This window comes from Clupea harengus, unplaced genomic scaffold (assembly GCF_900700415.2).
Source record: "Clupea harengus unplaced genomic scaffold, Ch_v2.0.2, whole genome shotgun sequence".
In the NCBI taxonomy this organism is placed as follows: domain Eukaryota; kingdom Metazoa; phylum Chordata; class Actinopteri; order Clupeiformes; family Clupeidae; genus Clupea; species Clupea harengus.
Window position 1 is genome coordinate 15,334 of NW_024879622.1, and position 27,785 is coordinate 43,118.

At 44.1% G+C, this 27,785-nt stretch overlaps 1 protein-coding gene across 1 annotated transcript; it reads left to right on the plus strand.

Moving 5' to 3' along the window:
- The first annotated feature begins 641 nt into the window (after positions 1-641).
- Positions 642-25,030, plus strand: LOC122129288 (guanylate-binding protein 1-like). Its single transcript, XM_042704303.1, has 10 exons — positions 642-813; positions 1,480-1,557; positions 1,951-2,000; positions 2,377-2,486; positions 16,513-16,703; positions 17,230-17,472; positions 20,212-20,492; positions 21,364-21,576; positions 21,973-22,075; positions 24,603-25,030. The coding sequence occupies exons 1-10, from the start codon at positions 642-644 to the stop codon at positions 24,998-25,000; spliced, it is 1,839 nt and encodes a 612-aa protein (XP_042560237.1). The 3' UTR covers positions 25,001-25,030.
- The last annotated feature ends 2,755 nt before the right edge of the window (positions 25,031-27,785 follow it).

Below are 27,785 nucleotides of genomic sequence, written 5' to 3' on the forward strand. Positions count from 1 at the left end.
AGATAGTATAATGTTCTGCATTTTAAAATCTATTTGTAATCCTGTTAATAATCCCAATTTTTCGCACTATGCACGGGCATAAAAGGTTTTCTCGCGCGCAATGATCAATCCATCAACCATGACGGCTCCTTGAGACGCTCGTCTCACTCAGGCAGGGCGCTCTAACCTGTTAACATGGACGCCGCAGATAGGTAACACAGCCACAGCGCACACGCAAGACAGCCAGTACAGAGGCCTTACAATCAGACATGTCATGTACACTGAGCGCATTTATTACAGGAAGATATTTCCACAGAAGTGTAATGTTCCTTAATTCCAAGAAATAAACTAGTTCCTTCAAGACAGTAATACCTTTTAAAGACAGTCATTGTCATGCAGTTACATTGCGAACTTCTTCGTATCGGCCCCTGGCTGGTCACTCCTAAAACTTCTGTCATGCTGCCACCTACTGGCATGTCTATCATTACAAGGAGTCCTCTGTGTTATTTCCTCTCCTTTAGGTAGCCCTGCCTGTGAAAAAACAATGAATTAAATGATGGAAGAACAAAAAATATATAATTTTATCAATATTTGTGTGGGGTGTTAATTTTGTAGGTTGTCCTGCCATCTTACAACTAGCCATGTCTGGAGGTCCACCCGACATGCCAGCACCTGTGTGCTTGATTGAGAATGCAGAGGAGGGACTGCGGACTGTGGAATCAGCCCTGGACATCCTCAGGGGGATCCAGCAGCCTGTGGTTGTTGTGGCTGTGGTGGGGTTGTACCGCACTGGCAAGTCTTACCTTATGAATCGGCTAGCTGGGAAACAGTCAGGTAAACCACACGTACACACACACACACACACACAAACTAATACACACACAAAGAGGCTACATGGCACATAGGCTACAAGTTTACACACAATCACAAGGTGTAGCCCACAAGGCATATAGACATAGGCACAAGTTTACACACACACACACACACTTGACCTAAGGTCATGAATGCATACTTACATACAAAAACACCCACACGCATTAAAGCATACATGCATGCCGATGTTTACTCACTAATCTGTATATACATTTACATTTAGCAGACTTTTATCCAAAGCGACGTACAAGGAAACTGCATTTTTACATCAGGAGCAGTTAGGGGTTCAGTGTCTTGCTCAACGGCACTCGGTAAGGAGGAATGGGGAATCGATCTAGCAACCTTCCAATTACTAAAACGACTCCTCTACCTCCTGTACCACTGTCACCCCTATATATTGGCTCTGTCAGTACACTACTTCAATCTCTACGTGTGATGTGTATATAGTGCCTCCTGAGGCCACTCATTTAAGTGATAATTTCAAAAGAATTCAAATCCATCTGTAGCCACGGTTTGTGGGCCCAATGATACATAAATAAAATCAAACACACCATCACAGTAGGGTCTAGCGCCTTTGTTGCTATGACGATATTGTTAATGTTTTCAAATATAAGTTGCTTATTTCAGGCTTTGCTCTGGGCAGCACCCTTGAGTCTAAGACCAAAGGCATCTGGATGTGGTGTGTGCCTCACCCCTCTAAGACAGGTGATCAAATATATATATTTTTTTAAGTCATGTATTTGTTTGTATGTTTGTATGTTGTTCATTGGTCATTTAATTTACTTGGACTTTTCTAAATAGTAAATTGTACTTCATCTGTAATAAGAATGAGAAGAAAGATCCTTGTGTACCCAACCATAGTAAAAAAGGATGTTATTTGTCAGTGTGACACTACTATGGATCTCCATGGAAACTCTGTGACTGTTCATGTGTGTCTGGAAGAGTGTCGTAACCATGGTTAATAAAGCACGCTAGAATCTGTAGTGGTGAGCCACTATGTAACTACAATTTATATTGTTACTGATGTTACTATGGTTACCTTGTGTAAGACAGGAAGTGAAGGCTGTGTCAGTGACAATGGAATGACCTCTGTTTCAGGACATACACTGTTGCTGCTAGACACTGAAGGACTGGGTGATGTCGACAAGGTGAGGACACCAACGTTTCACTATTTACATATTTTTATACTCATACGCTGTTTACTGCAATGTTAGGAAGAAGTTAAACTGAATCCTGACTAGATTAAAGTACAATTCTGAACCCAGGGAATGTTTGTTTGATCATCCAGCTCAATATTTTGTAATCGATTCACTGTATATTTCAATCATATATATTTTGTCAAACAAAGAAAACCTTATGACTCGTTGTCATGTATGGAGGCAGAGAGAAAGACATTTCAGAATGCCGTCCTCAGCAACATTATTCAAGTGAATTATATGCAAATACTGTGAACTGCACTTTAAAAAAAATAATGTACAACCAGCTGAATGCCCCTCATTAAAATTACATGAAATCTCATGGTAGGGCGACCCGAAGAATGATGCCTGGATCTTCTGTCTGGGTGTGCTGCTCAGTAGCACCCTGGTGTACAACAGCAGAGGCACCATCGATTACCAGGCTATAGAGAAACTCCAGTATCCTGTCTGTCTGTCTCTCTCTCACACACACACACCTCCAATACACACACACACACAGATATGCACACAGACACACACACGTTCCCTTTCCCTCGTAACACATAAACAGTGATGCCGATATCATCTGTGGATAGAAGCTAATGGCTGAATTATTGATATCGGCATTTTTTACTTCAAATAAAAAAAAATAATAATAATAAGTAAGCGGAAATCCAAACATTAATCCTTCAACTACATTACTCAGAGGAAGCAGCAGCTTTGGCAACATTCTTGTTTCTTAGGTTTTGATTCTCAGCTGACCGTTATACAGACTGAGTACAATGGAGTCTGATTTGTGTCTTCATGGTTGGTAGGGTGATCATTTTCACATGAAATGCATTTTTTTTAATAATAATAAATACCTCCCAGCATTTCACCTTTAAGCCTAAATAAACCTGACTACATTCATGTCACCATTCCTTTTTTTTTTTCATATGAAACATTAGAGCTAGTAAGTTACCATCGGTCACCATAGCTAATATTAGTTGAGTGATGGAGGCTTGATTGCTTGTTTATTTGCGAAACTGTAAGACAATTGTACGGAGTAACAGCACTTTAATTTTCTCCCTCTTCATATCCCACACATTCTCTGGCAATACCACTGACAGTTGCAAAGTTAGTACGCCTCACAACTAGCTAATGACACAGTTTGTCAGTGGATGAGCGTGAATGAGCGGTAAGCATAGGGAGGGAAAGTGAAAACCTATGCCCCTAATGTCGTTCCTGTTGGAGACATGTAAAACTCCATTGAGAAAAGAATACTACCAACCCATATCAGTGAAGTTTTCAACAAAAAATATTTTTTTGTGTACTGTACTTTCTGTATCCCATTCATTTCTGTTGGAGACAGGCAATTGTAATGTAGATGAGCGAATTGGGTGTAGCAAACCAAAAAGTCTGGAAAAGTTTAATCCAATGCAAATGAGGATACAATTTCACTGGTGGTGGCCATTCAGATAGTTTTTTGTCGTCTCTGATAGTTTGAAAAAAGCAGGACTATGACATTGTGCAGTCGTTTAGTTGGCTAAAAGAAAAGCTTGGAGGTTCTTGTATTGGGTTAGTTGTTCCTGGTACGTTAGATATTTAACCCTGGGCTTACTTTAATGGAATGATAGCTCTGATGTAAAGATAAGTGACTGGATAGCCTACTAGCTGGCTAGCTTGATAACTAGCTTGCTAGTCAGTTACACTGTTTCCACACGACAGAGAAGGAGGGATGATTAGGATAAATTGGACCTCATTTTCGAACGCAGTTAAGAAAAAGTTCCTGGGACAATTCTGACATTCATGAAAGTTTTCTTATCTGGGATTCGTTCTCAGGATTTAAGAATGCGGAAAAGTAGTCGTAGATAGGCCAGAGTGTTTATGTTCTTAAGGACTGAATTTGTGAGAAATCGTTGGTGATTGCATTCACATCAATTCTACATATTTAATTAATTACAATAATAATAATACATACAAGAATATTTGTATCATTAACAATTACGTTTAACATTTATAGTCATGATTGTACGAGGCATTGTGATGTCCTAAAAGCACTACACGAACACTGAAATGGCTGTGAATAAATAAATAAGCAAAAGACTCAATCGCATAGCCATAGTGGAATAGAATTGACACATTTATTATTATTATTATTATTATAATAATAATAATAATATAGCTGCAAGCAGCAATGGCGGATTCCTCCAAACATTGCGAACCAGGGAAAAATGTTTATTCTTCACAATTGGTCACTGTATAGAAAAATCCATGCTGCAGACTTACCAATGGGATATTAAATTTGAAATGCAATACAGTCAAGATCCACAAGGGCCTTGGCTTCAAGCTAAGGAGTGAGTGGGGGTTTGGTCATCCCACAATTTCCTTAAATGTAGTGTGTGTTTGACAAGCTTGCGCGTGTCAAGGGACCCTGTCCTTTTGTGTGTGTGAGAATTTGCAGCATGCGCGGTTAGGACTAGAGGGACAGAGGATTTGTGGAAAAAGCCCTAGAAATTAGCAAAGCATGCATATTCAAAATATTCACAAAAAATCTACTTTTCATCTTACAGTCAACGTTTTCTTTATTTGTGTACTAAACATTCTCTGTCAAATGAAGAGTCTTCATATGAACTTGTGATTAAATCAGAGTATCACTTTTTGACCGGCGGATGTGTAAAGCATTATTTTAGCGTTAGCGATAAATCCAATTTGCTTTATATCAATAATTTTTGAAGATATGAAGTTGCCTTTGCACATGGGAACATGTTGTAGTGTCTTCCACGTGACATACCAAGTTTGGTGTTGATATCTCAAAGATTTGCTGAGATATGACTTCCCTTCCTGTTTGGCGGCTTTTCTGCTGAATTTGAGTGGCTGTACCGGACAAATGGTTGTGAGGATCAAAATTATTTTCGATAACTTTTGTAAGGCTTGGTCTGAGGATCATCTCTGGTGATTTTGAAGAAGAATTTTGGAGGAAAAATTGTAGGAGGTGAAGCCTTTCAAAGGTTTTTGATAAAACCGGAAATTGCGGAAAATCTATATAACCTGAAATTGACGCCATAGGGTGTGTTTAATTCGTCTTGATCCAGGGAATCCAATGGTACCTCATTTTTGAAAATCGGTCATACGGTTCAAAAGTTGCGTGTGTTAACACAAGTTCAACTTTGACCCGTTGGTGGCGCTAGAGTGGTCTAATGGGAGACATGAAACTTGGTGTGAGTGATGAAGGGACTGTCCTTAATGAGTGTGCCAAATTTCAGAAAAAGTTACCATACGGTTCTAGGGGCTGCCATTGACTCCCATTGCAGAAGAATAATAAATATAGCTGCAAGCAGCGATGCGGATTCCTCCAAAGATTGCGAAACCAGGGGAAAATGTATATTCTTCACAATTTGTCACCGTATAGAAAAATCCATGCTGAAAACTTACCAATGGGATATTCAATTTGAAATGCAACTAGAAAATGCATTTCCTGAAGGAAATACCAGTGCATGAAATGCAAAAGTTAAGAAAGGAAGAAGAAAACAAAGAAGAGTGAAAGAAGGAAAGAACACACCAGTCAGGATTCACAGTTCAATTTGTTTATTGGATTTTCCGTTGAGGATAGGAGTAGGACTGTATGGATGTGTGTGTGTGAGGAAGGCTTGGGTGTGTGTGGTTTCTAGCAGGGAATGAGAAATGATATACAAATCAGCTCCAAAATATTACATTGTACAAAGGATGCCACAGCATACAAAGTGCGCTCAAGTCATACAATACAAGATAAATCATACAATGTGCCACATAATAATAACTGTACAACATAGTATCAGCCTACAAATGTAATACATAAGCAAACAAACTTAGGAGCATTTCCATTAAGGCAACAAATTAAGGTAGCAAACAATTCTATAAGCACATCTTCCGTCTCTAACTAAATCAAGCTCAGTCCATTGAAGTAATCACCAATACACTTACATTGTTCAGATAACGCACACAGGATGAGTACATGCAACAGCATTCAGGTTCTTTGTGTCTGAGTGAAAGGAAGGGGCTGTGAGCACAGGTGTAGCTTATAAGGTTGGTGGCAGGGTGGCAAGTGATCAGGGCTAATTGGAGCTGAGTGAAACAGAATGAGGAAATGAACAGGCTGGGAAAGGGGCGTGGCCGTGAGTCTGTGAGGGAAGCGAAAATCTTCCAAACATTAGCGATTAATGCAAATTGCTTTATATCAATCATTTTTGAAGATATGAAGTTGCCTTTGCACATGGGAAGGAAATACCAGTGCATGAAATGCAAAAGTTAAGAAAGGAAGAAGAAAAGAAAGAAGAGTGAAGAAAGTGTCTTGTTCAAGGACACTTCGACAGGGAATTGAACTAGCAACCTTCTGATTACTAGATGACTTCTCTACCCACTGTACCACAGTCACCTGAAGTTGCCTTCGCGCACAGGATTAAAGGAGCAGAGAGTGAGACATTACATCGAAATTCACGCTGGCAACTAGCGATTTGCAATTTGCTTTATATCAATCATTTTTGAAGATATGAAGTTGCCTTTGCACATGGGAACATGTTGTAGTGTCTTCCACGTGCATACCAAGTTTGGTGTTGATATCTGAAAGATTTGCTGAGATATGACTCCACTTTCTGTTTGGCTGCTTTTCTGCTGAATTTGAGTGGCTGTACCGGACAAACGGTTGTGAGGATCAAAATTCTATGAAGGCTTTTTGTGAGGCTTGGTCTGAAGATTATCTCTGGTGATTTTGAAGAACATTTGACAAAAATTGTAGGAGGAGTAAGCTTTCAAAGGTTTTTGAGAAAAGCGCAAATATCGGAAAATCTATATAACCGAAAATTGGCGCCATTGAACGTTGAATTCGTCTTGATCCATGGAATCCAATGGTACCTCATTTTTGAAAATCGGTCAAACGGTTCAAAAGTTACAGTGTTAACAAAAGTCCAACTTTGACCCGTTGGTGGCGCTAGTGTGGTCTAGTGGGAGACATGAAACTTGGTGTGAGTAAAGAAGGGACTGTCCTTAATGAGTATGCCAAATTTCAGAAAAAGTTACCATACGGTTCTAGGGGCTGCCATTGACTCCCATGGTACAAGAATAATAATAATACCTACAAAAACAATAGGGTTCCTCCTGACGGAGGAATCCTAATAATACCTACAATAACAATAGGGTTCCTCCTGACGGAGGAATCCTAAATAACAATATGTTCCTTATCGCAGTTCACTGCGATTTAACAGTATGGTACATGACACTAGTCATGAGCCTAAATCGAAGCATTTATCCATTCACGCCTGAAAGGCCGCGAGATCTGTCAGTGCGCACTCCTGAGCCCGCCCCCTCAGGAGTCTATACCTTAGATTGCGCACCAAATCTCTGTCTCTTTGAAAACTTCGCAAGAAACGAAGTGCCAGCTCCGAGTATATCCTCTACGCTACCAAAAGTCAAAGAGTTTTGTGTGCTTTTGCTCTCTATGGGTTGGTGAGTTATCCGGGTTCTTTAACCCTCACTAGCTCAGGGCGCTGCAAAATTCGTTGGCTCAACTTAATTTTGGAAGTAGTAGCTGCTATCCTAGCTGCCTAGCTGGCTAAGTTTCTGACTAGCCTGCTAGCTTGCTAACAACGTGTTCGTTGCTGATAGTGTGCTTGTGTATTAACACTTTCTTCTACTTTTAGATTAAAAAAGATGTCCAGACACTACCCCGACTGCGGGCACACCCGTGTGAAGGGTGACCGCCACCATCGGTGCGTGACCTGCCTCGGCAGGGACCACGCAGTGGTCGTGCTCTCGGGCGCTGACCCTGTCTGTGCCATCTGCGCTAGCCTCCCGCTAGCTAAGGCAACCAGGCGACTTGCGCTATGGGAGCGCAAGGGCGCCGAGGGGGCTGCACCGGCTCCATCCGGGGCTAACGCCCCTGTAGGACCGAGTGCGCCTCCAGCCGTGGGCTTTGTGAGTGAGAGCAGCCGCCTTGCAGCTGCAGCTCTGCTCTTTGGCCTCTCCCCGTCACCGCCACCTGCTAGCCCTGGGGCTGCGGGCAGCGAGGCGGAGGAGCTACCACTGGGTGGTGTCCTGCCCGAACTCGAGGTGGACATCGACCTAGATGATGATAGTCTGCTGGACTACTCCGATGAGCACAGCTCAATCGCAGAGGCAATGCAGACAAGCCAGGACGTTCAGCCGCGGGTGGATACACCCCCTACTTCGTCACGGCTTCTGGGCCAGCAACTCCACGAGGTTGCGCTGAGAGCCGCCAGCTGCCTCGGGCTCCCTCTCCCTCCCCCTCCCAGTGTGCGGTCCTCGCTGCTGGACGGGGAGTTTTATGCTGGCTCCGCCGCGCCAGTTCCCAGCTGCATCCCCTTCTTCGAGGAGGTGCACGAGGAACTGCAGGCGACATGGGCGACCCCCTACTCGGGCCGGGCCTCGGTGCCGGGGTTCACGCCCTACATGCAGCTCCACAGGGCTAGTGAGAGGGGCTACCTCTCATTCCCTCAGGTGGAGGATGCAGTAGCGGGCTACCTCTCGCCCGCCTCCCCCACGATGCGCCTCGGCCAGAAGCCTCTCCTGCCTACGCGGGTGGCCAGGCACCAGGCTCAGCTGGCAGAGAAAGCCTACTTGGCTGCAAGACAGGCTGCCTGCACAACCAACACGGCTGCGCTGCTACAGCGATATCAGGCAAAGCTCCTGACTGAGCTTGCCTTGTTGCTGGGGGAGGATCACCCGTCGGTGGCAGAGCGCCGTCGCGCGACGGATTTGTCACTCAGACTGACCCGGTGCACCTCACAGGCACTGGGGAGGGTGATGGGTACCGCGGTAGCTACCTGGTCTCTGTCCAGGGCGTCTTCGGTGAAGCAGTGGTCACAATGGCTGCCAGGTTCGAGGAACAGCAAAAGAGCAGGGAGGTATTCCAGGCTTGGATGCCTCGCTCTAGCGGCCCGGGTGAGACGTCCTCCTCAGGACACACCACACCCACACTGGGCCAGAAGCGAAGCGGGTTCCGCTCGCCAGCTCCTCCAGCGAAGGTGCCCACCGGGCGAGGCTGGCAGAGACACCCCTTCCGCCCTCCAGCTCAGCCTGCAGCACAGCAGCAGCCAGCTGCGCGCCCTGCCCAGGGCGCAGCCCAGGCCCCGCGACAGCACTCCGCTCGCCGCGGGCGGGGTAGAGGTAAGCCTCAGGCTTCCTGATGGTCACAGTCAATCAATGGTCACACAGGGGGGAGCGGTGGAGCCCACACCGCCTCCACAGAAATCAGCCCGTCGCTCACGTGTGAAAATCATGTCCAGCACGGTAAGCAGGTTCTCACAAGCACCACACATGTCCTAACTCCTGTCCCCAATGGCGCAGTGCCCAGACATGCTTGTGTTACTCCCCCCGCGATGCACACAGTGCAATCGCACCCCCCAAATTTTTTCAAAACCATGAGGGGGCAACCCCAGATCTCGTCCCCCTCCCTAGGCGGAGTGGGTGTAGATCTAGGTTTAGACTCATTGACCATGAGCGGGTTAGTTCCCGACAAATTCAACTCAAAGCACAACCTGGCTGGTTGTGCGGCGAGTTGGCGCACATGCGCAGTCTCACCGTGGGTGCTGAGAACGATCACAAAGGGTTACGTTCTGCAATTCGCCCGTCCCCCTCCGCCATTCAGCGGTGCAGCGAGAGCAGTCTCACTTCCTACGGGAAGAGATAGTCTCCCTGCTCAGAAAAGAAGCGATAAGCATAGTTCCTCCCGAGGAGGAAGCTTCAGGCTTCTACAGCCGTTACTTCCTGGTCCCAAAAAAGGACGGGAATTATCGGCCAATATTAGATCTACGTGTGTTAAACAAAGCACTCATGCCGCTACGGTTCAGAATGCTGACCCCACGCCGGCTGGTGCAGTTTATAAGGCCAAACGATTGGTTTATCACGATAGACTTAAAAGACGCATATTTCCACGTTCCGATCCACCACAGACATCGGAGATATCTGAGGTTTGCATTCGGAGGAATAGCGTGCCAATTCAACACACTCCCATTCGGCCTAGCTCTAGCGCCGAGGGTATTCACAAAGTGCGTAGAAGCAGCCATCGCCCCATTACGTCTACGCGGTTTACGCATATACAATTATTTGGACGGCTGGTTAATAGCTGCTCATTCAGAGGCTGCAGCGGTGCAGGACGGCCATCTAGTGGTGGCGCACCTGTATCGACTGGGCTTTGTGATAAACAGGGAAAAAAGCGTTCTGTGCTCAAAGCAAATTACGCATTTCCTAGGCATGATTCTAGACTCCACCTCCATGGAGGTCAGGCTGTCTCAAGAACGAATAAATGCCATCAAAACATGCGTGCGCCAGTTCCGACTGGGACAGTCAGTCTCGTCGCTGTGCTGCCAACGCCTGTTAGGAATGATGGCGTCAGCCGCTATCGCACTCCCGCTGGGGATGTTGCGTATGCGGCCGTTCCAAATATGGTACCTGTCTATGAGGCTCAACGCAGTCACAGACAGGCACCGCAGAGTAGTGGTGTCCTACAGATGCAGGAAAGCCCTGGCGATCTGGAGAACCCCCTGGTTTCTCGCCGCGTCGGGCACTATGGGCATAGTGTTGCGTCGCGTAGTGGTGACCACAGACGCCTCCACCATGGGGTGGGGGGCGGTCTGCGAAGGAAGAGGCGTGAACGGTCTCTGGTCTGTGACAGAGGCCGCGTCTCATATAAATGTGTTAGAACTGCGGACAGTAGTCCTGGCTCTACGACACTTTCTGCCCAGACTGAGTGGTCAGCATGTGTTAATGAGGATGGACAACACTGCGGCCTTGGCGTATATAAACCGTCAAGGCGGAGTGCACTCCCAGTCACTGCACCATTGGGCGACTCGCCTGCTCCTGTGGGCAGCGAGGCACGTCCTTTCCCTCAGGGCAGTTCATATACCAGGTCACCTCAACTACGGTGCGGACCTGTTATCGAGGGGCGATCCTCGAGCAGCAGACTGGTGTCTACACCCACAAGTGATAGAACAGATCTGGGTGTGTTTTTTCAGGGCGCAGGTGGACCTGTTCGCAAACAGGCAGAACACCTGCTGCCCGCTCTGGTTCTCGCTAGGGGGCGACAACCCCCCACTAGGCATAGACGCGCTGAGCCACCAGTGGCCAGATCTACGCCTATATGCTTTTCCCCCGATCCCGCTCCTCCAGCAAGTGCTGTGCAGGGTAGCGGACGAGGGCAGAGAATTGATATTGATAGCCCCCCACTGGCCCAATCAGCCGTGGGCGGCGGATCTAGTCAATATGTCAGTGCAGCAGCCTTGGGAGCTGCCTCTGCGGAGAGACCTCCTAACGCAGGCGCACAGGACAGTGTGGCACCCCCATCCGGAGTGGTGGCGTCTCAGAGCCTGGCACCTGAGAGGTGCAAGCTCATAGCGTCAGGCTTGTCGGATGCGGTGGTGGCTACAATACAGAGTGCCCGAGCTGTGTCGACGCGGGCTCTGTATACGCTGAAGTGGCGCAGTTTTGAACGATGGTGTGCTGCGCGTCAGCATGACCCCATTAACTGCGCGCTGGGCGTTATTCACGAATTCCTACAGCAGTTGTTTGATGAGGGGAAGGCGGCTTCCACTCTCAAAGTGTACCTGGCTGCCATTTCAGCCTGCCACGGAGGCATTAATGGCAGTTCTCCTGGCAGTTACCCGCTAGCGTCACGCTTTATGGCGGGGGTGAGACGGCTCAGGGTGCCAGAGAGACACCACATACCCTCTTGGGATCTGGTAGTGGTGTTACGTGCTCTCACAGGGCCTCCATTCGAGCCCCTGGAGACAGTGGACATAAAGTTTGTCTCCTTAAAGACTGCGCTGCTGCTGGCGTTAACGTCAGCAAAGCGCGTTGGTGACATGCAAGCCCTGTCAGTCAGCCCATCGTGCCTTCAGTTCTCGATCGCTGGTGACAGAGTGGTTATGCGACCTAATGCTGCTTACACACCTAAGGTGGTGGTAACCCCATTCCGCAATCAGGTGATTGAATTAGCAGTTTTCTCGCCTCCTCCTTTTGCGTCAGCAGAGGAGGAACGTTTGAATAAGCTCTGTCCAGTGCACGCTCTCCGCTGTTACGCAGAGCGCATTAGAGCTTTCAGACAGTCAGATCAGCTATTTGTGTGCTTTGGTGCACGTACAAAAGGCAGACCTCTTTCAAAACCGAGCCTCTCCCGTTGGATAGTAGAGGCTATCGTGTTGTCTTATAAGAGCGCACTCTACGCGGGGGGTCTCGTCTTCCTGGGCCTTACTAAAGGGCGTCTCAGTGGGAGATATTTGCAAAGCTGCAAGCTGGAGTTCTCGCCACACTTTCATTAGATTCTATATGTTAGATGTGGCTGAACCTAGTTTTCTTCATAGCGTTCTGCGGGCAAGCGATCTCTGAATCCCCTGGCCTGAGAACGATGTATATGATGTGTGTTCATTGGTGTCTACATGTTATGTTGCACATGAAACATTCCAGGGTGGTTTCCTACAGGCGCAGGATCACGGATCCATGCCGCCTATGATAAAGGTTGCCCTGTTAATATGTTCACCGCCAGCGACTGTATGAACCTCTATGAGGGCAAAGGCTTCAATAAAGCTGGTGTGTGTGATTGGCTGCCACTGTATTATAACGCGGGAATGTATAGGGTCCCATACTGTTATATCGCAGTGAACTGCGATAAGGAACGTCTCGGTTACTTACGTAACCTCGGTTCCTTAAGCAGGAACCAGATATAACAAAGTTGGCGTGTACAGTGTGACCTTGGTTTGATATTCTTGCTCAGTTTTTATTCCAAGACAGAGATCTGGTGCGCAATCTAAGATATAGACTCCTGAGGGGGCGGGCTCAGGAGTGCGCGCTGACAGATCTCGCTGCCTTTCAGGCGTGAATGGATAAATGCTTCGATTTAGGCTCATGACTAGTGTCATGTACCATACTGTTATATCTGATTCCTGCTTAAGGAACCGAGGTTACGTAAGTAACCGAGGTTACGTAAGTAACCGAGACGTTTCCTCCTTACGGAGGAATCCTAATAATAATAATACTAACAATAACAATAGGTTTCCTCCTTACAGAGGAATCCTAATAACAATATATCACATTTATATATTCTACATTCTGCAACAGTACCTCCACCTGTGCCTACACCGGTGAAGTAAGGTCTGCGTTTACTGGCCGGTGCACCACTGGTGTTCACTTTCCACTTTGACATGATTTTGATCAGTCTCAAGTTGCTTTTCGCGTTGCCTGTGTGCACAGGGCCCTGGGGTTACATGCCCTTATATGGAGCTGGCAGGGCTTTTATATATGCAAATTCAGGTGTACGAGAACGCGCATTCAATTTAAGAATCAGTGCACAGCTAAGAACACTTTGGCGGTTTAAGAATACATTTTCACGCATTCATGAATCAGGTGGGCATCTTTCTTAAGCAGCTTGCACACTGCCCCGACAAACGCCAACATTCTCCAACTAACGCCAACAAACACCAACAGTCGGGTCAGTGTGCGCCGGCAGTTGGTGTTAGTTGGAGAATGTTGCCGTTTGTCGGGTATTGTCGGAAGAGTTCAACATGTTTAGTAGGATCGGGTCGGATCGGGTAAAGTTGGAGAATGTCTGACCGATGTAGAGCCATTTCCAACGAACTCCAACATTCTGACAGCTTATTACCTTGACAACTAGGCTCAACTTGCGTGCACAACATCCTCGAGCTCTCTCGGATGTCGAAGTTATGATGGTTGTCAGCCAGTTTGTCCTAAGTCTATTTATAGATTAACGTTATGTATTAGTTTCCCCAAAATAACGATTTTCGAGACATATATTTGTCTACCGGTATTTCAACTTCTATGACTCGTTTAACACTGCAAGAAAACGTGTTTCTAAATATTAATATTAATGTTTACGGTGACACTTTACAGGAGTACGTTTGCACTTATGTTAGCTATCGGCCACTCCCACTTCGTTCCACTTACCGCGTTGGTTTTCGAAAAATATTAATATGCACGCCGCCTGCTTTTACATACTATTGTATGAAAACGTTTTGGCACCCCTCTGAGGCTGCATGATAATTTACCGTCTTCACCAAAAAAAGATCACAGTGGTATATTGTTCATTTTCTAGTTAACACTGAGTACTGTGGTTTTTCCAGACAAAGATATTTAGTGTAGCAGTGTTTAGTTGTGTGAAATTAAATCAAATGTGAAAAATAGGCTGTGCAAATATTTAGGCTCCCTAATCATGATTTGAATACCTGTAACTACTCAATACTGAATAATTGCAACACATAATTAGTCTGGTAGCCAATTGCACGTTGTGCTTCTCTTTGAATCTCCTCTGAAGAGTGGCATCATGGGGGCCTCAAAACAACTGTCAAATGATCTGAAAACGAAGATTGTTTAGCTTTGTGTTGTAGGGGAAGGCTACAAAAAGTTATCCCAGAGGTTTCAGTTGTCAGTTTCCACTGTGAGGAATGTAATCAAGAAATGGAAGGCCACAGGCACAGTTCTTGTTAAGGACAGAAGTGGCAGGACAAGAAAAATATCGGAGGCAAAGGCAAAGGATGGTCAGAATGGTCAAAGACTACCCTCAGACCACCTCCAAAGTGCATCGCTCAACAATTCAGCGCACCTTGCACAAAGAACAGCTGTATGAGAGAGTGATGTGGAAGAAGCCATTTCTGGACACACGCCACAAACAAGCTCCCTTGAGCTATACAAAAGCACATTTGAACAAGCTAGATTCATTTTAAAAGAAAGTGCTGTGGACTGATGAGACAAAGATTGAGCTATTTGGTCACAACAAGAGGCGTTATGCATGGCGGCAAAAGAACACAGCATTCCAAGAAAAACACTTGCTGCCCACAGTAAAATTTGGTGGGGGGTCCATCATGCTGTGGGCCTGTGAGGCTAGTGCAGGTACTGGGAATCTTGTTACAGTTGAGGGTTGCGTGGATTCAACCCAATATCAGCAAACTCTTGAAAATAATGTTCAAGAATATGTCACAAAGTTGAAGTTACGCGGGAGTTGGGTGTTCCAGCAAGAAAACAGCCCAAAAAATTGCTCCAAATCTACCAAGGCATTTATGCAGTGGAACAAGTATAATCTCCTGGAATGGCCATCCCAGTCCCCAGACTTGAATATTATTGAAAATCTATGGGATGACTTGAAGCGGGCTGTCCATGCTGGGCAGCCATCAAACCTAACTGAACTGGAGATGTTTTGTAAGGAGGAATGGTCCAAAATACCTTCATCCAGAAACCAGACACTCATCAGAGGCAATAGGAAGGGTATAGAGGCTGTTATTTTTACAAAAGGAGGCTGTAGTAAATATTGATGTGGGTGTCCAAATGTATGCACCTGTCTAATTCTGTTAAGATGCATATGGCATATTTTCTGTTTATCCAATAAACCTTATTTAACTGCTGAAATAGTACTTTGTCCATGAAGTATTATATATATGACAAAGAAGTTGCTGATCCAAACGCCCAACAATTAATACATACAAATAATGGAAATTATCAGGGGTGGCCGAACTTTTTCATACGACTGTATAATGGTCTATTGTTCTATACAAATTACTTGTTTTCCAAATATGTTTTGACAAGCAAACGTTAATCTAGGTATCAACCTCATCCATCTTAAAATAATTTAACACACAATTGAAAAAATAAGTAGCTAGTTGGAAAAAGTCTGTTACTGTCTGAGCAGTGAGGATCTGGCAGTTGGTTTACTGGACATTCTAAAGACAGGTACCAACTACTGACAACAATTGCCAACTTTAGAATGTTGGCGTTAGTTGGAGAATGTTGGCTTTTGTTAGGGCAGTGTGCAAGCTGCTTTAGGGTTGGTCTTACGGAGATATTTAAGAAGACGCTTAAGAAAATGTTCAAGAAGGAGGTCCTTTGTCCTTAATGCAGTGTCTCTTCTGTGTTGGCCTAGTCTTGATGTGGCGGTGATGTTTTGTCAATGTCCCAGCATCACTCCTTGCTCTGTTCTGTTACCACACGTAGCAGTCGGTGTCTTCACACATCAAACCCACCTAGCTCTGTCTTCTGCATCATGTTCTGTATGATATCCTTCTCTTTATGGTTCTAGCATTCAAGTTACATTTTGGTTAAAGGAAGGTAGAATACACAACTAGGGTAGACCCAAGGTCAATGTGTAAGACCCAAGGTCAAGGTATAAGGTGGGGTGTGTTAGGAAGGGGAAAGTATGGGGTCCATCAAGATATGAAAGGTGTGAAGGTCTGCCGATAGGAACGTTCTGTTAATGAAAGTGGCGTGAATCTGATGCATTCTAATTTGGGAAGAGTTCATGGCAACTACTTGGAAAGTATATGAAAAACAGCAATATTCTTCAGCGTAAACACACACACACTTTTTATAGCCTTTTATATGTGTTGTGTATGTCCCTATTACACACACACATTCAACCTTGGAAATGCAATCATAGACATAACAATATGAATGAGATTTTGAACTTTAAACGTAAAAAGCAGTACTGCAGTCACTTTTCCTTAGCCAATCACAGCTATGTGGCTGAGTTGACTGGAAGCATCCGGATAAAGTCAGAAGCGGGCGGCGATGAGGAGGACTGTAAGTTCGTCCGCTTCTTCCCCAGCTTCGTTTGGGCCGTTCGGGACTTCACTCTGGAGAGGAAGATTGATGGTCGGAATGTGAGCGAGGACGAGTACCTGGACTTTGCCCTGAAGCTGAAGAAAGGTTAGTCTCAATGAATAGTAAAAAATAGCTTGTTCTCTAATAAAATATTGTTATTGTTGTTGTTATTATTATAATAATAATAATAATAAGTAGTAGTAGTGGTATTGTTGTTTTTGTTATTATGGTATTTGGAAGTGGAGGTTTTTTTTTATACAAACCCTGTTAACTATTAATTGACTGAGTTTGCAAACATAACATCACAGTATAAAGCAGAATAAAGCATATGTGCACAATCACTAACACAACTTACAGATCATAAAGAATTGAACTCATTAATTAGCATAAATCTGCACAATCATTAACAGAAAATACAAATTGAACTCATTAATTAGTATATACACTGTACCTATGCAATTTTCAGTTTAGGTAGTAGCATAATATCCTACCCTTGTTGTACAGGTATACAATTTAGATATTAGTTTAAAGTTATACATTTATAAATGTAAGTACACATAGTTAAAATGTTTAGAAAAGGTTGAGAGTAATTAGCTTCAGTTTCAGACGGCATTTTGATTTGCATTCACAGGTCAGTCTACTAAAGTGATGGCCTACAACCAACCGAGACTGTGCATCCGGAACTTCTTCCCGACCCGGAAGTGCTTCACCTTCCCATTCCCAACGATTGCATGCAACATGGAGCAACTGGACCCCATGGCTGAGGCCGACCTTTTCCCAGACTTCCATAGTGTCACTGGCCGCTTCTGCAGTTACATCTTTGCAGAGAGCCGTGTGAAGACGGTACAGGGTGGCCACGAGGTCAACGGCAGCCGTGAGTGAAAGAGCTTATTTTGTATCGCTGTTGTGTTCAAAGAAGAATTAATAAATTGATAGATGCAGAGGAAAAAAATTTAAAAGGGAACGGATCGTATGGATGGATGGATGGATGAATGGATGGCTGGATGGCGGCCATGGCCTGATCTAGCAGCTGGTATCTTTGCAGACTCACACAGCAATTAAAGTAATTAAAGAGTAATTCTAACTACTTACTAACCGAGAGTGAGGTCATGCCGGGAAATATCAGACTGAGGCTGTAACGTATCGACCGAGCGATAGCGAGGTTGATACGGCAAAGCCTCAGTCTGATATTTCCCTGCATGACCGAACGGTCGAGGTTAGTAAGTTGTTTATTATATGGCATTTTTCGCTCCTTTCATTTTGTAAATGAAAAGAAATGGTAATTGTAAATAGAAAACATGTCGTTTTGTTCAGCTCTCAAGTCTTCTCACAACGCAGTTTGTTTCAGGCGTTGCCTAGCATCCACTTACTTGCTAACTTCAAGTTACAATGATAAATAGAAAACGGTTCAGCTAAAATGGCTTTTTAAGAAGAAGAGTCTAGAGTATGTTACTGGCCGCTTCTGCAGTTACGTCTTTGCAGAGAGCCGTGTGAAGACGGTACAGGGTGGCCACGAGGTCAACGGCAGCCGTGAGTGAAAGAGCTTCTTTTGTATCGCCATTGTGTTCAAAGAAGAAGGAAGAACTTAATGACCCTCTATGATGTTACTAACCCTATTCAAGTCCAAAACCCTACCATACCATACCATTTCTAATAAGTGTAAATGTGATTGTATTTGTATTGGGACTGATTATATACGTCTTAAGCACAAATACCTAAAAGACTGTACACTCAAAGCGTGAAATGTTAATGCCAGTTGTTAAGTGAAAATTCACCCAAGTTACCTCAGGACTCCGGAGTTGCATATAAGTATATTTATTAAAAAACAACAACAACAGCTCACCCACGTCCCAGCAAGTCGGAGAGAAGCACAGTTCGACCCTTCTTATCACCTCTGGTCCAAACATGCTCTTGCCAAATTATTTTATCTGAAGCATTTTTTCCCTCTTCCAAAAATTTTAAACCTCCAAAAGACTACATAAACATTATGTTTATATAGTCTTTTGGACGTAAAAATTGCTTTCTATTCCTTAAAAATAATACATAGGCTACCCATGAGTCTTCACGCGATCATTTGATCATAATGGCAACATATGCACTTTTAGCTACATTTAGCTATCTGGTGCCAAAAGACGTTACCTGCCATAACCATACAATTTTAAATAATTGATCGTTTTATAGTTTCTCGGAACAAAAGCTCCTCGTCAGACACCACTGATGGCGTTCAGATGATCTACCTTCAGAGGATGCCAACACCCCTTCCATGAACAGCCAAAAGCGCAAACGGGAGAAGACACGTAAATATTCAGAGAATTATCATTAGTTTGCCTTCACCTACAAAGAGACCGATGGTGAAAAATTAGCAGTGTGCGTGGTTTGCTCTTCCGTGCTATCAAACGAAACTATGAAACCATCAAAGCTGCAACGACACTCAAAGACAACCCATGCTCACTTGAAAGAAAAAAAACATTTAATATTTCCTGTTTAAAATCTTTTGAGGGCCAGCAGACCTTGATGAGACAATCAGCCAAAGTGTGCGAGCTAGCTTTAAAAGCCTCTTATCAAGTTGCATTACGTGTCGCTCAGACCAAACAGCCATACATAATTAGGGAAAGTTTAGTATTGCCAACAGCTAGTGATATGTGCAAAACAATGTTTGGGAAGGATGAGTACGTTAAAAAACTTAAAAGCATCCCAATGCCTGCCCTATTGATGAATTGACAGCTGATGTGAGGGCAATACTAGTCGCAAAACTCCCGAAGACAGATTATTTTGCACTAAAATTAGATGAATCCACCGATCCACCGACGCTCAGCTTTTAGCTTTTTTGTGATTTGTCGACCAAAATGAGATGCAGGAGGAATTTCTATTCTGTAAGCAGCTGCCTGGAGGTACAAAAAGTTCAGAGATTTTCAAAGTGATCGACAATTCTTTCCGTGAACATGATATACCCTGGCCAAAATGTGTCGCGATGTGCACAGACGGTGCAAGAGCCATGTATGACGCACTGCATGCTTCATAGGGAGAATGTTGTTGCCAAAGACATGAATGATGAATTCTCAAACGTCAGATCTCTCACTAGGTATGAGATATTTCATCCATACTCAAGCTTCTCAAGCTACTCAATTCTTTGTCCCTCCCTAATTGAATACAGAGTGATGGCTAACTGTAAGGGAGAAAAAATTTCAATAATAAAACAGAATAAATTGAAACGAGTTGTGTGTCACAGATGATTTGTAATTCTGTTCAAACATGTGTAGGGGAGTGTGTGTGTGTGTGACTGACACTTAGTTCCAAATAAATTATATGAATATCAGGCCCAAATTTGGGGCGGCGGGGGTGGGGGTCCCTGCTCAGTGTCTCTCTCAGCCAAGGGGTCCTTGGGCTGAAAAAGGTTGAAGACCCCTGATACAAGGTATATATTAATGCAGGGCACTTGATTAATATATTCTCAAGTCATTAACAGTGTTTCACTAGTGCCTTTGGGAGTTTAAAAATAATGTGAAAGCGATGTTTTTGTTTTACTTATACTTTGATTCCATACCCATTATTTGAGATCTAGATTTTGTGACCACAAACATACACCCCCTTGCCTTTCACTCATTGTCTCTAGGGTTCAGCCATCTTGTGAAGATCTACGTGGACACCATCAAAAGTGGCAGCGTTCCCTGTCTGGAGAATGCTGTGGTTGCCATGGCAGAGATTGAAAACCAGTCGGCCGTGAATAAGGGCTTCCGGCTCTATGAGCAGGGCATGGGGGATTTCAGTAAGACCTTTCCCATGGATGTTGGAACTGTCTCGGCAGAACACCAACGCCTCGACGCCATGGCAACGCAGGAATTCCTCAAAAATTCCTTCAAGGATGAGGGGGGGAAATACATGACACAGCTGGCGGTGAGTTTGGAACAGTTTTCAGACCTACAGTGATGATGAGTGGTTGACATTGAAGTTCTTACATTTACCTGCATATATGTATTTATTAGGGGTGTGAATCTCTCATGAAAAAGTCGATCCGATTCGTATCTCGATACATGGGCACGATACGATACAAGAAAAGATGCATGTTGATAAAAAACTATTCAGTTCGATGCGATGCGTTTCAATACGATTCGATGCAGTTCAATAATTGAAAACACTACGTTGTGAGGAAACAATGGACCTCATTCTTGAACATTTTCTTAAGTGTCTTTTTAAATATCTTCTTACCAACTTCGAAAGACCAACCTAAGAAAAGATCTCCGCCGGATTCATGAATGCCTGGAAATGTGTTCTTAAACCGCCAAAGGGTTTCTTAGCTGTGCACTGATTCTTAAATTGAACATGCGTTCTCATGCACCTGAACTTGCATACAGAAACACCTTGCCAGCTCCTGCATGCAATTGCAATGTGTGCACACTCCACAAGCAACACGTAAGGGCTTTGGCTGTCAGGCTGTCATTGTTCTGACTGAGATAAAATGCACCAGGTCAGCGAGTGAGCGTTTCGCATAGCAACGTAACGGAGAGACAAACGCTTGTGAACCAGTTCATAACTTTTAAATCGGGGCAACGACCGGTTCATGTCATTTTAATACCGATACGGTGCTTCACGCGTCGATGTAGTCGTATCTTACACGTTAAAAACGGATATCGATACGTATTGGTTATTTTTTACACCCCTAGTATTTATCCATCGAATTCGAATTCTGCTCCAGGAACTCATCCAGTCTTATTTGTAGTTCATGTTGCTTTGGCTAAAATGTGTGCTGTGGCTTCCCCTCCTAAAGGAGAAGGTGTCTCAGCTCTTTGAGCAGCTGATCACTCAGAACATGGAGGCTTCTGAGATGCTGTGTCGGAAGCTTCTCTTGGATCTCTATGGACCGATGGCCGCCAACATTCAGCAGGGCACCTATGCCAAGGCAGGTGGGTATGAGATCTACTGCCGTGACCGAGACGCCATGGTGGCCAAGTACCGGCAACATGACAAGAAGGGCATGAAGGTGAGCGCCAGGGCAGTGTGTGTGAGGGTGTGTGTTTTTGAGAGTGTGTGCGTCACTGTGTGTGTCAGTGTGTGTGTGTGTGTGTGTGTGTCAGTGTGTGTGTGTGTGTGTGTGTGTCAGTGTGTGTGTGTGTGTGTGTGTCAGTGTGTGTGTGTGTGTTTGTCAGTGTGTGTGTGTGTGTGTGTGTGTCAGTGTGTGTGTGTGTAAGTGTGTGTGTGTGTGTGTGTAAGTGTGTGTGCGTGTGAGAGTGTGTGTGTGTGTGTCAGTGTGTGTGTGTCAGTGTGTGTGTGCGTGTGTGTGTGTGCGTGTGAGAGTGTGTGTGAGTGCGTGTGTGTGTGTGTGTCCGTGTCCACCGTACCTCCTCCTCTATAACTGTGTTCTCTCTCTTGTCTTCAGGGGGAAGAGGTGTTGGAGAAGTTTCTCCAGGAGAAGAACGCTGAGGCCACCGCCATCCTGAAGGCTGACAAGGCACTCACAGAGGTCCAGAAGGAGATGGCTGGTAAGACGACTGTTGGCCACTACTTGTACTTGAAAGTTTTAGTCGCCGAGAGGCTGAATAGGGGTGACTAGCCTGCCAGACGCGCTAGCTGTTTGGTCAGAGATTCAATAAGTTTCCGTCGGATAATTTTTATGTTCATTTATTTCTCTTCAAGGTATCAGAGGTGTTCACAGACAGTGATTAAAATCCACGGGTTCACAGCATACTTCCAGCAATGTTATAAACAGCGATTTAAAGTGGTCCGCAAAGTGCGGCTTACCCCATCACCCCTTTTCCATTCATTAACAACCACTAGTGGGTGAGCAGGTGATATTGTAATTCATACCGCCACCAACACCATGTGGCCCAATTACCTTAAACAACCACATAGGTTCACATCACAGGTACAAAACGTCATTTGACCTCAACAACGATTGCCACCACTCACATGTGGGGTCAGCCAATCAGAGCAAAGCAGTGATTTTCAGCCAATCAGAATCAACCATCTAACTATTTCATCTTTCTTTATATCATTAATATATCTATACATTCAGTTACCAATAGCCTTGCGTCAATTGTATATGTCCACTCAGCTGATGACCCAGTGACTGGTTTTAGTAACCTATCCAGTTCTGCTGGGGTTCTAAAAATATTGTCCCTCTTTATACCATACATAGGAGTTTGAAAGTTATACATACACGTGAGTGTATATGCATACATATACATACACACACACACACACACACACACACATACTGTCAAGTTACTTGGAGGTTTTTTTGTTTCAATTTCCCCAACTTGAAAAAAAGGACTGATTTGTCTACATGGAGATTTAGGACACTGGATTTCACTCAATGACTGAATCTTTAAAAAAAAAAAATCAGTTTAGCAGCATTTGTTCATTTGTTCATTAGTTCATCAGGCCATTAGGTGAAAACCCTTCAAAGACAAACAGAAACATAGAACACACATACAGTAAGTATCCAGCAATACACAGTTACAGTACACAGACACTAACATGTGCAAAATGCTTTAAATAATTAACTGTTGGGTTTGAAATAAATTACTGAAGAAAAATACACTTTGAAATGTTAAAAGTTTAGTTTCTAACAGCTTAAATGTAAACAAGTGCAAATTCGTGCAACATCCTCTCACAATGCTCAGTATAAAAAATACAGTCATTGGGCATTTACAAACAACTAACAATAGCATGCCCACTCGCAAATGGAACCAGTAGCAGACGATGGCTGCAGCTCCAAACAATTTTAGCACAAACCATGATGCAGGAGCAGCAGCAGACTTTGATTTGGAGTTAATTATCTTACCGGCTGCCTCTCCCGACTTCGTAGACGTTAACAGGTTTGCACAACACTGCACAATCACAGCGCGAGCAAGTTCTTCCCAGCGTTTGCTGTGGCGTTTAAACTACTCTCTCGTACCTGCTTGGAGCTTAATTAGGCACCTGTTATCCTCATAGCTGCGTTGCGTGTGTGGCGTTGTGTGTATGACGTTGATTAAAAGTGAAATTGTCACCTCCCTTTTTTTCTGTTTTTCACCGTGCATTTTTCCTTAAAATCTCAAAGTAAAGTTGAAGATACAGTTTTGACTTGACACACACATACAAACATACATACACACACACACACACACACACACACACACACACACACACACACACCTACCTCAAATCCTCAAATTGTGGCCGGGGTCTTTTATTTACTTAGGCTGCACAGCGCACAGGCCTTTATTTGGGGCAGGCTTGTATTAGGGGCAGGCCTTTATTTTTTTACTTTTTATACGGCTCTTCAGAATGTTCCAAAAAGTTCAGTTGATTTGAATGGGGCACCCCAGCAGGTCTGTAATTTATTGATATTCAACACTGCAAAAAGTTAATGGCCGCTGTCATTGGCAACGGGTTTTGTGCTTCTATTTCACATCTTTCATATCATTCCGCAAGAAGTCCGGTCATTTAACGTAGCGGAAAGTCATTGTAACTTGAAGTCAGCAAGTAATGGGTTGCTACGCAACACCTGGAACTTTAAAGTTCTATTAGCCTGAAGAACAATTTTTCTTAGCGGAAATCACGAAACAGCAACAAAATCATTAAAAAGGGGTATTTTGGAGGAATGTCTTCTATCGTTTTGGCAAGTAACTGTATAATAACAAATTCACCTAGTAGGCTGAAACATTTCTTGTTTTATTGCAAACAGCCCATGAAATTAGCCAACAACATTAAACATGAGGAGAACATGTATTTATGAAATGCATTACATTTAATTGTGATGTCTGCTTTGTGCTGATGGACTGATAGGTACCCTACCCTTTATTTGTCCGTATCGACCACGACCCCGGCTACTATCTGAAGCCTGGCCTCTAATTGAATCCCGGTCTTTATTTCAGGATTTACGGTACACATACACACACACACACACACACACACACACACACACACACACAGGCATGCATGCGTACGTAAATACTCCTCCATATGATGATCACAATAGGACAGTTTCTCCCCCTTCTTACCCTCCCCCTTAATTCCCCCCAGAGGCCCATGAGAAGACGAGGGTGCAGGAGCAGAAGGCCAAGGTCGAGGAGCAGCGGCTTAAGGACCTGCAGCGCGCCCTGGAGGACGAGCTTCGCGGCCAGGAGGAGTGGGTGAGGCACCTGGAGGAGAAGATGGAGGAGGAGAAGAAACTCCAGCAAGAGGAGTGGACGCGAGTCCTGGAGGGAAAACTGGAGGAGCAGAAGGAGATGATGGAGAAGTGGTTCAAGAACAAGGCTGAGATCATGAGCCAGGAGATCGAGCAACTCAAGAAGGAGATGCAGAACAATCAAGAGGCCAAGCCAGGGTTCTTCAAGGAATGCATCATGCCTATAGTCACGATCAGCGCTGATGTCCTCTCCAAGTACCTGCAGTACAAACAAGGGGCGGCTTGTCCATAAGGGCGATTGGGGCGACGCACTGCCTACGGGAAAAGGAGATATTTTTTCAGTCCACCACTAGACCGTCTGATCTGCCTCTAAATGTCATTGTCCAATCAGGCAACAGCCAGGCAACAGTCAGGCAAAAGTCATGCTTAAAATGGCCCCACCCCTGTTTTGGGCGATTTGGGGCAAAATGAAAATCGCCCCAGACCTCTCTCATTGACTCATGTTAAATAATTTTTTTTTTCACAAAACAGGGCTCTCAATGCATTCTCTATGGCTTCTGGGAGGGCTCGCCCCTCCATGCTTTCATCATACGTAATAGGACGTATAAGAACGTCAAACGGCTTCGGTCAAGGCACATTCTGTCAAGACGGCTAACGTTCATTGTAACAACTCGATTTGCTCTTTTAAAGAAACTCCTTTTTAGTCGGCGTACTAATGAAGATAAATTCACAACAAAACAATTAGGACTTCCTAGACGAGATTTATCCATTCAACAGGTTTCTACAAAGGGGGGGGGGGGATCCTACATCCAAGAATTAGAACGAAAGAAAATCGTGGCTAGCAGGCTGTGAAGTGGCTAACGCGGTCTGTATGTCTATATACCACTGTCACTTTTCATAGGTTTCACAGTGCGAATGTTCGCTTCTCGCAACAACACGGAGTTATTTTCTATGTGATGAATTATTTTGAGAGAGCAAACTGAAGGAGCAGAAGGAGATGATGGTGAAGGACTTAAATGACCAGGCTGAGATATTGGGCCACTAGATCAAGGAACTCAAGACGGAGAAGCAGCAGAATCAAGATGCTAAGCCAGGGTTCTTCAAGGAATACATCGTGCCTATAGTCAAGATCGGCGGTAACGTCCTCTCCACCTTCCTGCAGTACAAAGCTATGGGTAAAATGTTTAAGTAGTGGGTGGCCTAGTGCCAATACTGCCCAGTCCTGCTATGATAGGGTGAGGGCAGGGCAGACTTATCTGAAGAGGATCAGTAAAGAGAGGGAAGTAGTTTATTTGCCATGTACACAATTAGTTGTCTTTTTCTCTGCTGGGAATCAAAAGTGTTGCGTTTTAGAGGAGTAGTTCATATTACTATATCTTGTTTGTTGTTCCATTCTTTGCAGTGCTGTCTGTAAAAAAAAGAAAATAAAGCAGTTGATTTGATTGTTTTGATTTTATTGATATTACATTTTGTTATTTATATGTTCAGTTCCATCTCTGTGTCTGTGATGTCATGGGAGCCAAAGCAATTAGACGAATGGATTCACATCTGAATTTAGTATGAATCAGTAAATGGATATACATATAAATTCAAATACTTATTTGCCGCGATCAAATGCAAATCATTTCACAACTGTTTTAAAATACAGTTTTCTGGATGTTTTTGTTGATATTCTGTCTCTCACTGTTAAAATAGACCTACCATTACAATTATAGATCATGCATTTCTTTGCAAGTGGGCAAACTTGCAAAATCGGCAGGGGGTTAAATACTTATTTTCCCCACTGTACATATAAATTCTTTCATCTTTTTGTCGGACCTGATTGTGTTACGTTCCGGAGGAAAAGAGACCAATTGCAGACCAAAAAATGCGGGGAAGAAAAAAATTAGGATTTATTTGTACAAAACAGGTTAATCAAAAGTTAAAAAAATCAACACACAAAAGATGCAAAAAGTCAAAAAGGTAACGCACAAAAGATCCAAAAATTCAGAGCAGGCAGAGCAGACAGAAAAACACAAAAAGCAACAACTTATCTCAAACCGGCAGATAGTCAGGAAACAGAAGAGTTATAATCCAGTTAACAGGTTCATCAGGCAGAGTCTTTCACACAGAGCTTTGGTTACGATCAGACATGGAACAAAGGGCAGACTGAACTTAAATACTGGAGGGGAAACAGATAATTGGTGGGAAGCAAACAGGTGGCAGGAGAAACTAATCAGGACAATAAGTAGACTGATTAACAGGACAGGTGTGGTAGATGATGACAGGGAAATCCAGGAAGTGACAGAGGGCAGGTGGGGCGGAGTCTCAGAACAAAACAGAAAACACATGGCATAACAAAAACACAAGGAGCACATGTCAAAAACAAACACAATAGACAAATGACAGCCAGAGTCCCTTGAGCAGCAGAGAGGATACTAACAGATTGTCTCTTGTTGCTTTCTGAAAAGAAACTATCAGTCTACATTTGTTTTTGTAATATTGACAACTATTATTGGAATAAAAAGGTTAAATAGTAGGCCAACCAGACCTGGTTGGCGGTAGAGGTAAAGTGTCCTCTGTTTCACACTGAGGTAAAGGCCCTCAATTATCTTCCGAAAGTTGAACTATTTCCCCTCCAGACGCGGGGGAAAAAATAATTTGAGCTAAAAAAGGACTGATGGATGGTTGTTAGCAAGAAAAACACACAACACTTTCCCTTCACACCAGTGCTGCACTTCTGATACAGAAAACACACAACACTTTACCTCCACACCAGTGATGCACTTCTGATGCAGAGAAGCGTCATCTATGTTCAACTGGGCTTTGTGTTCTTCCAGCATGTCCTCCTCCTCTGTATCTCTCTGGACAGTCTTAAATTATGATTATGAGTGACATTGTTGCAAACAGCAGTTCAAAGAACATTCAACACAGTATTTTAAGGGTAAAACCCCAAGAGGTTTAAAGGTATCTACCTTTGCATATCTTTTGGACAACATTTTGTCCACGTTATCCACCTTTCTATTGTTCAATGCCATGGCTGTTTTTGCTGTTAAATTGAAGCACAAAACAATTAATTAACGACAGGTACATAAGTA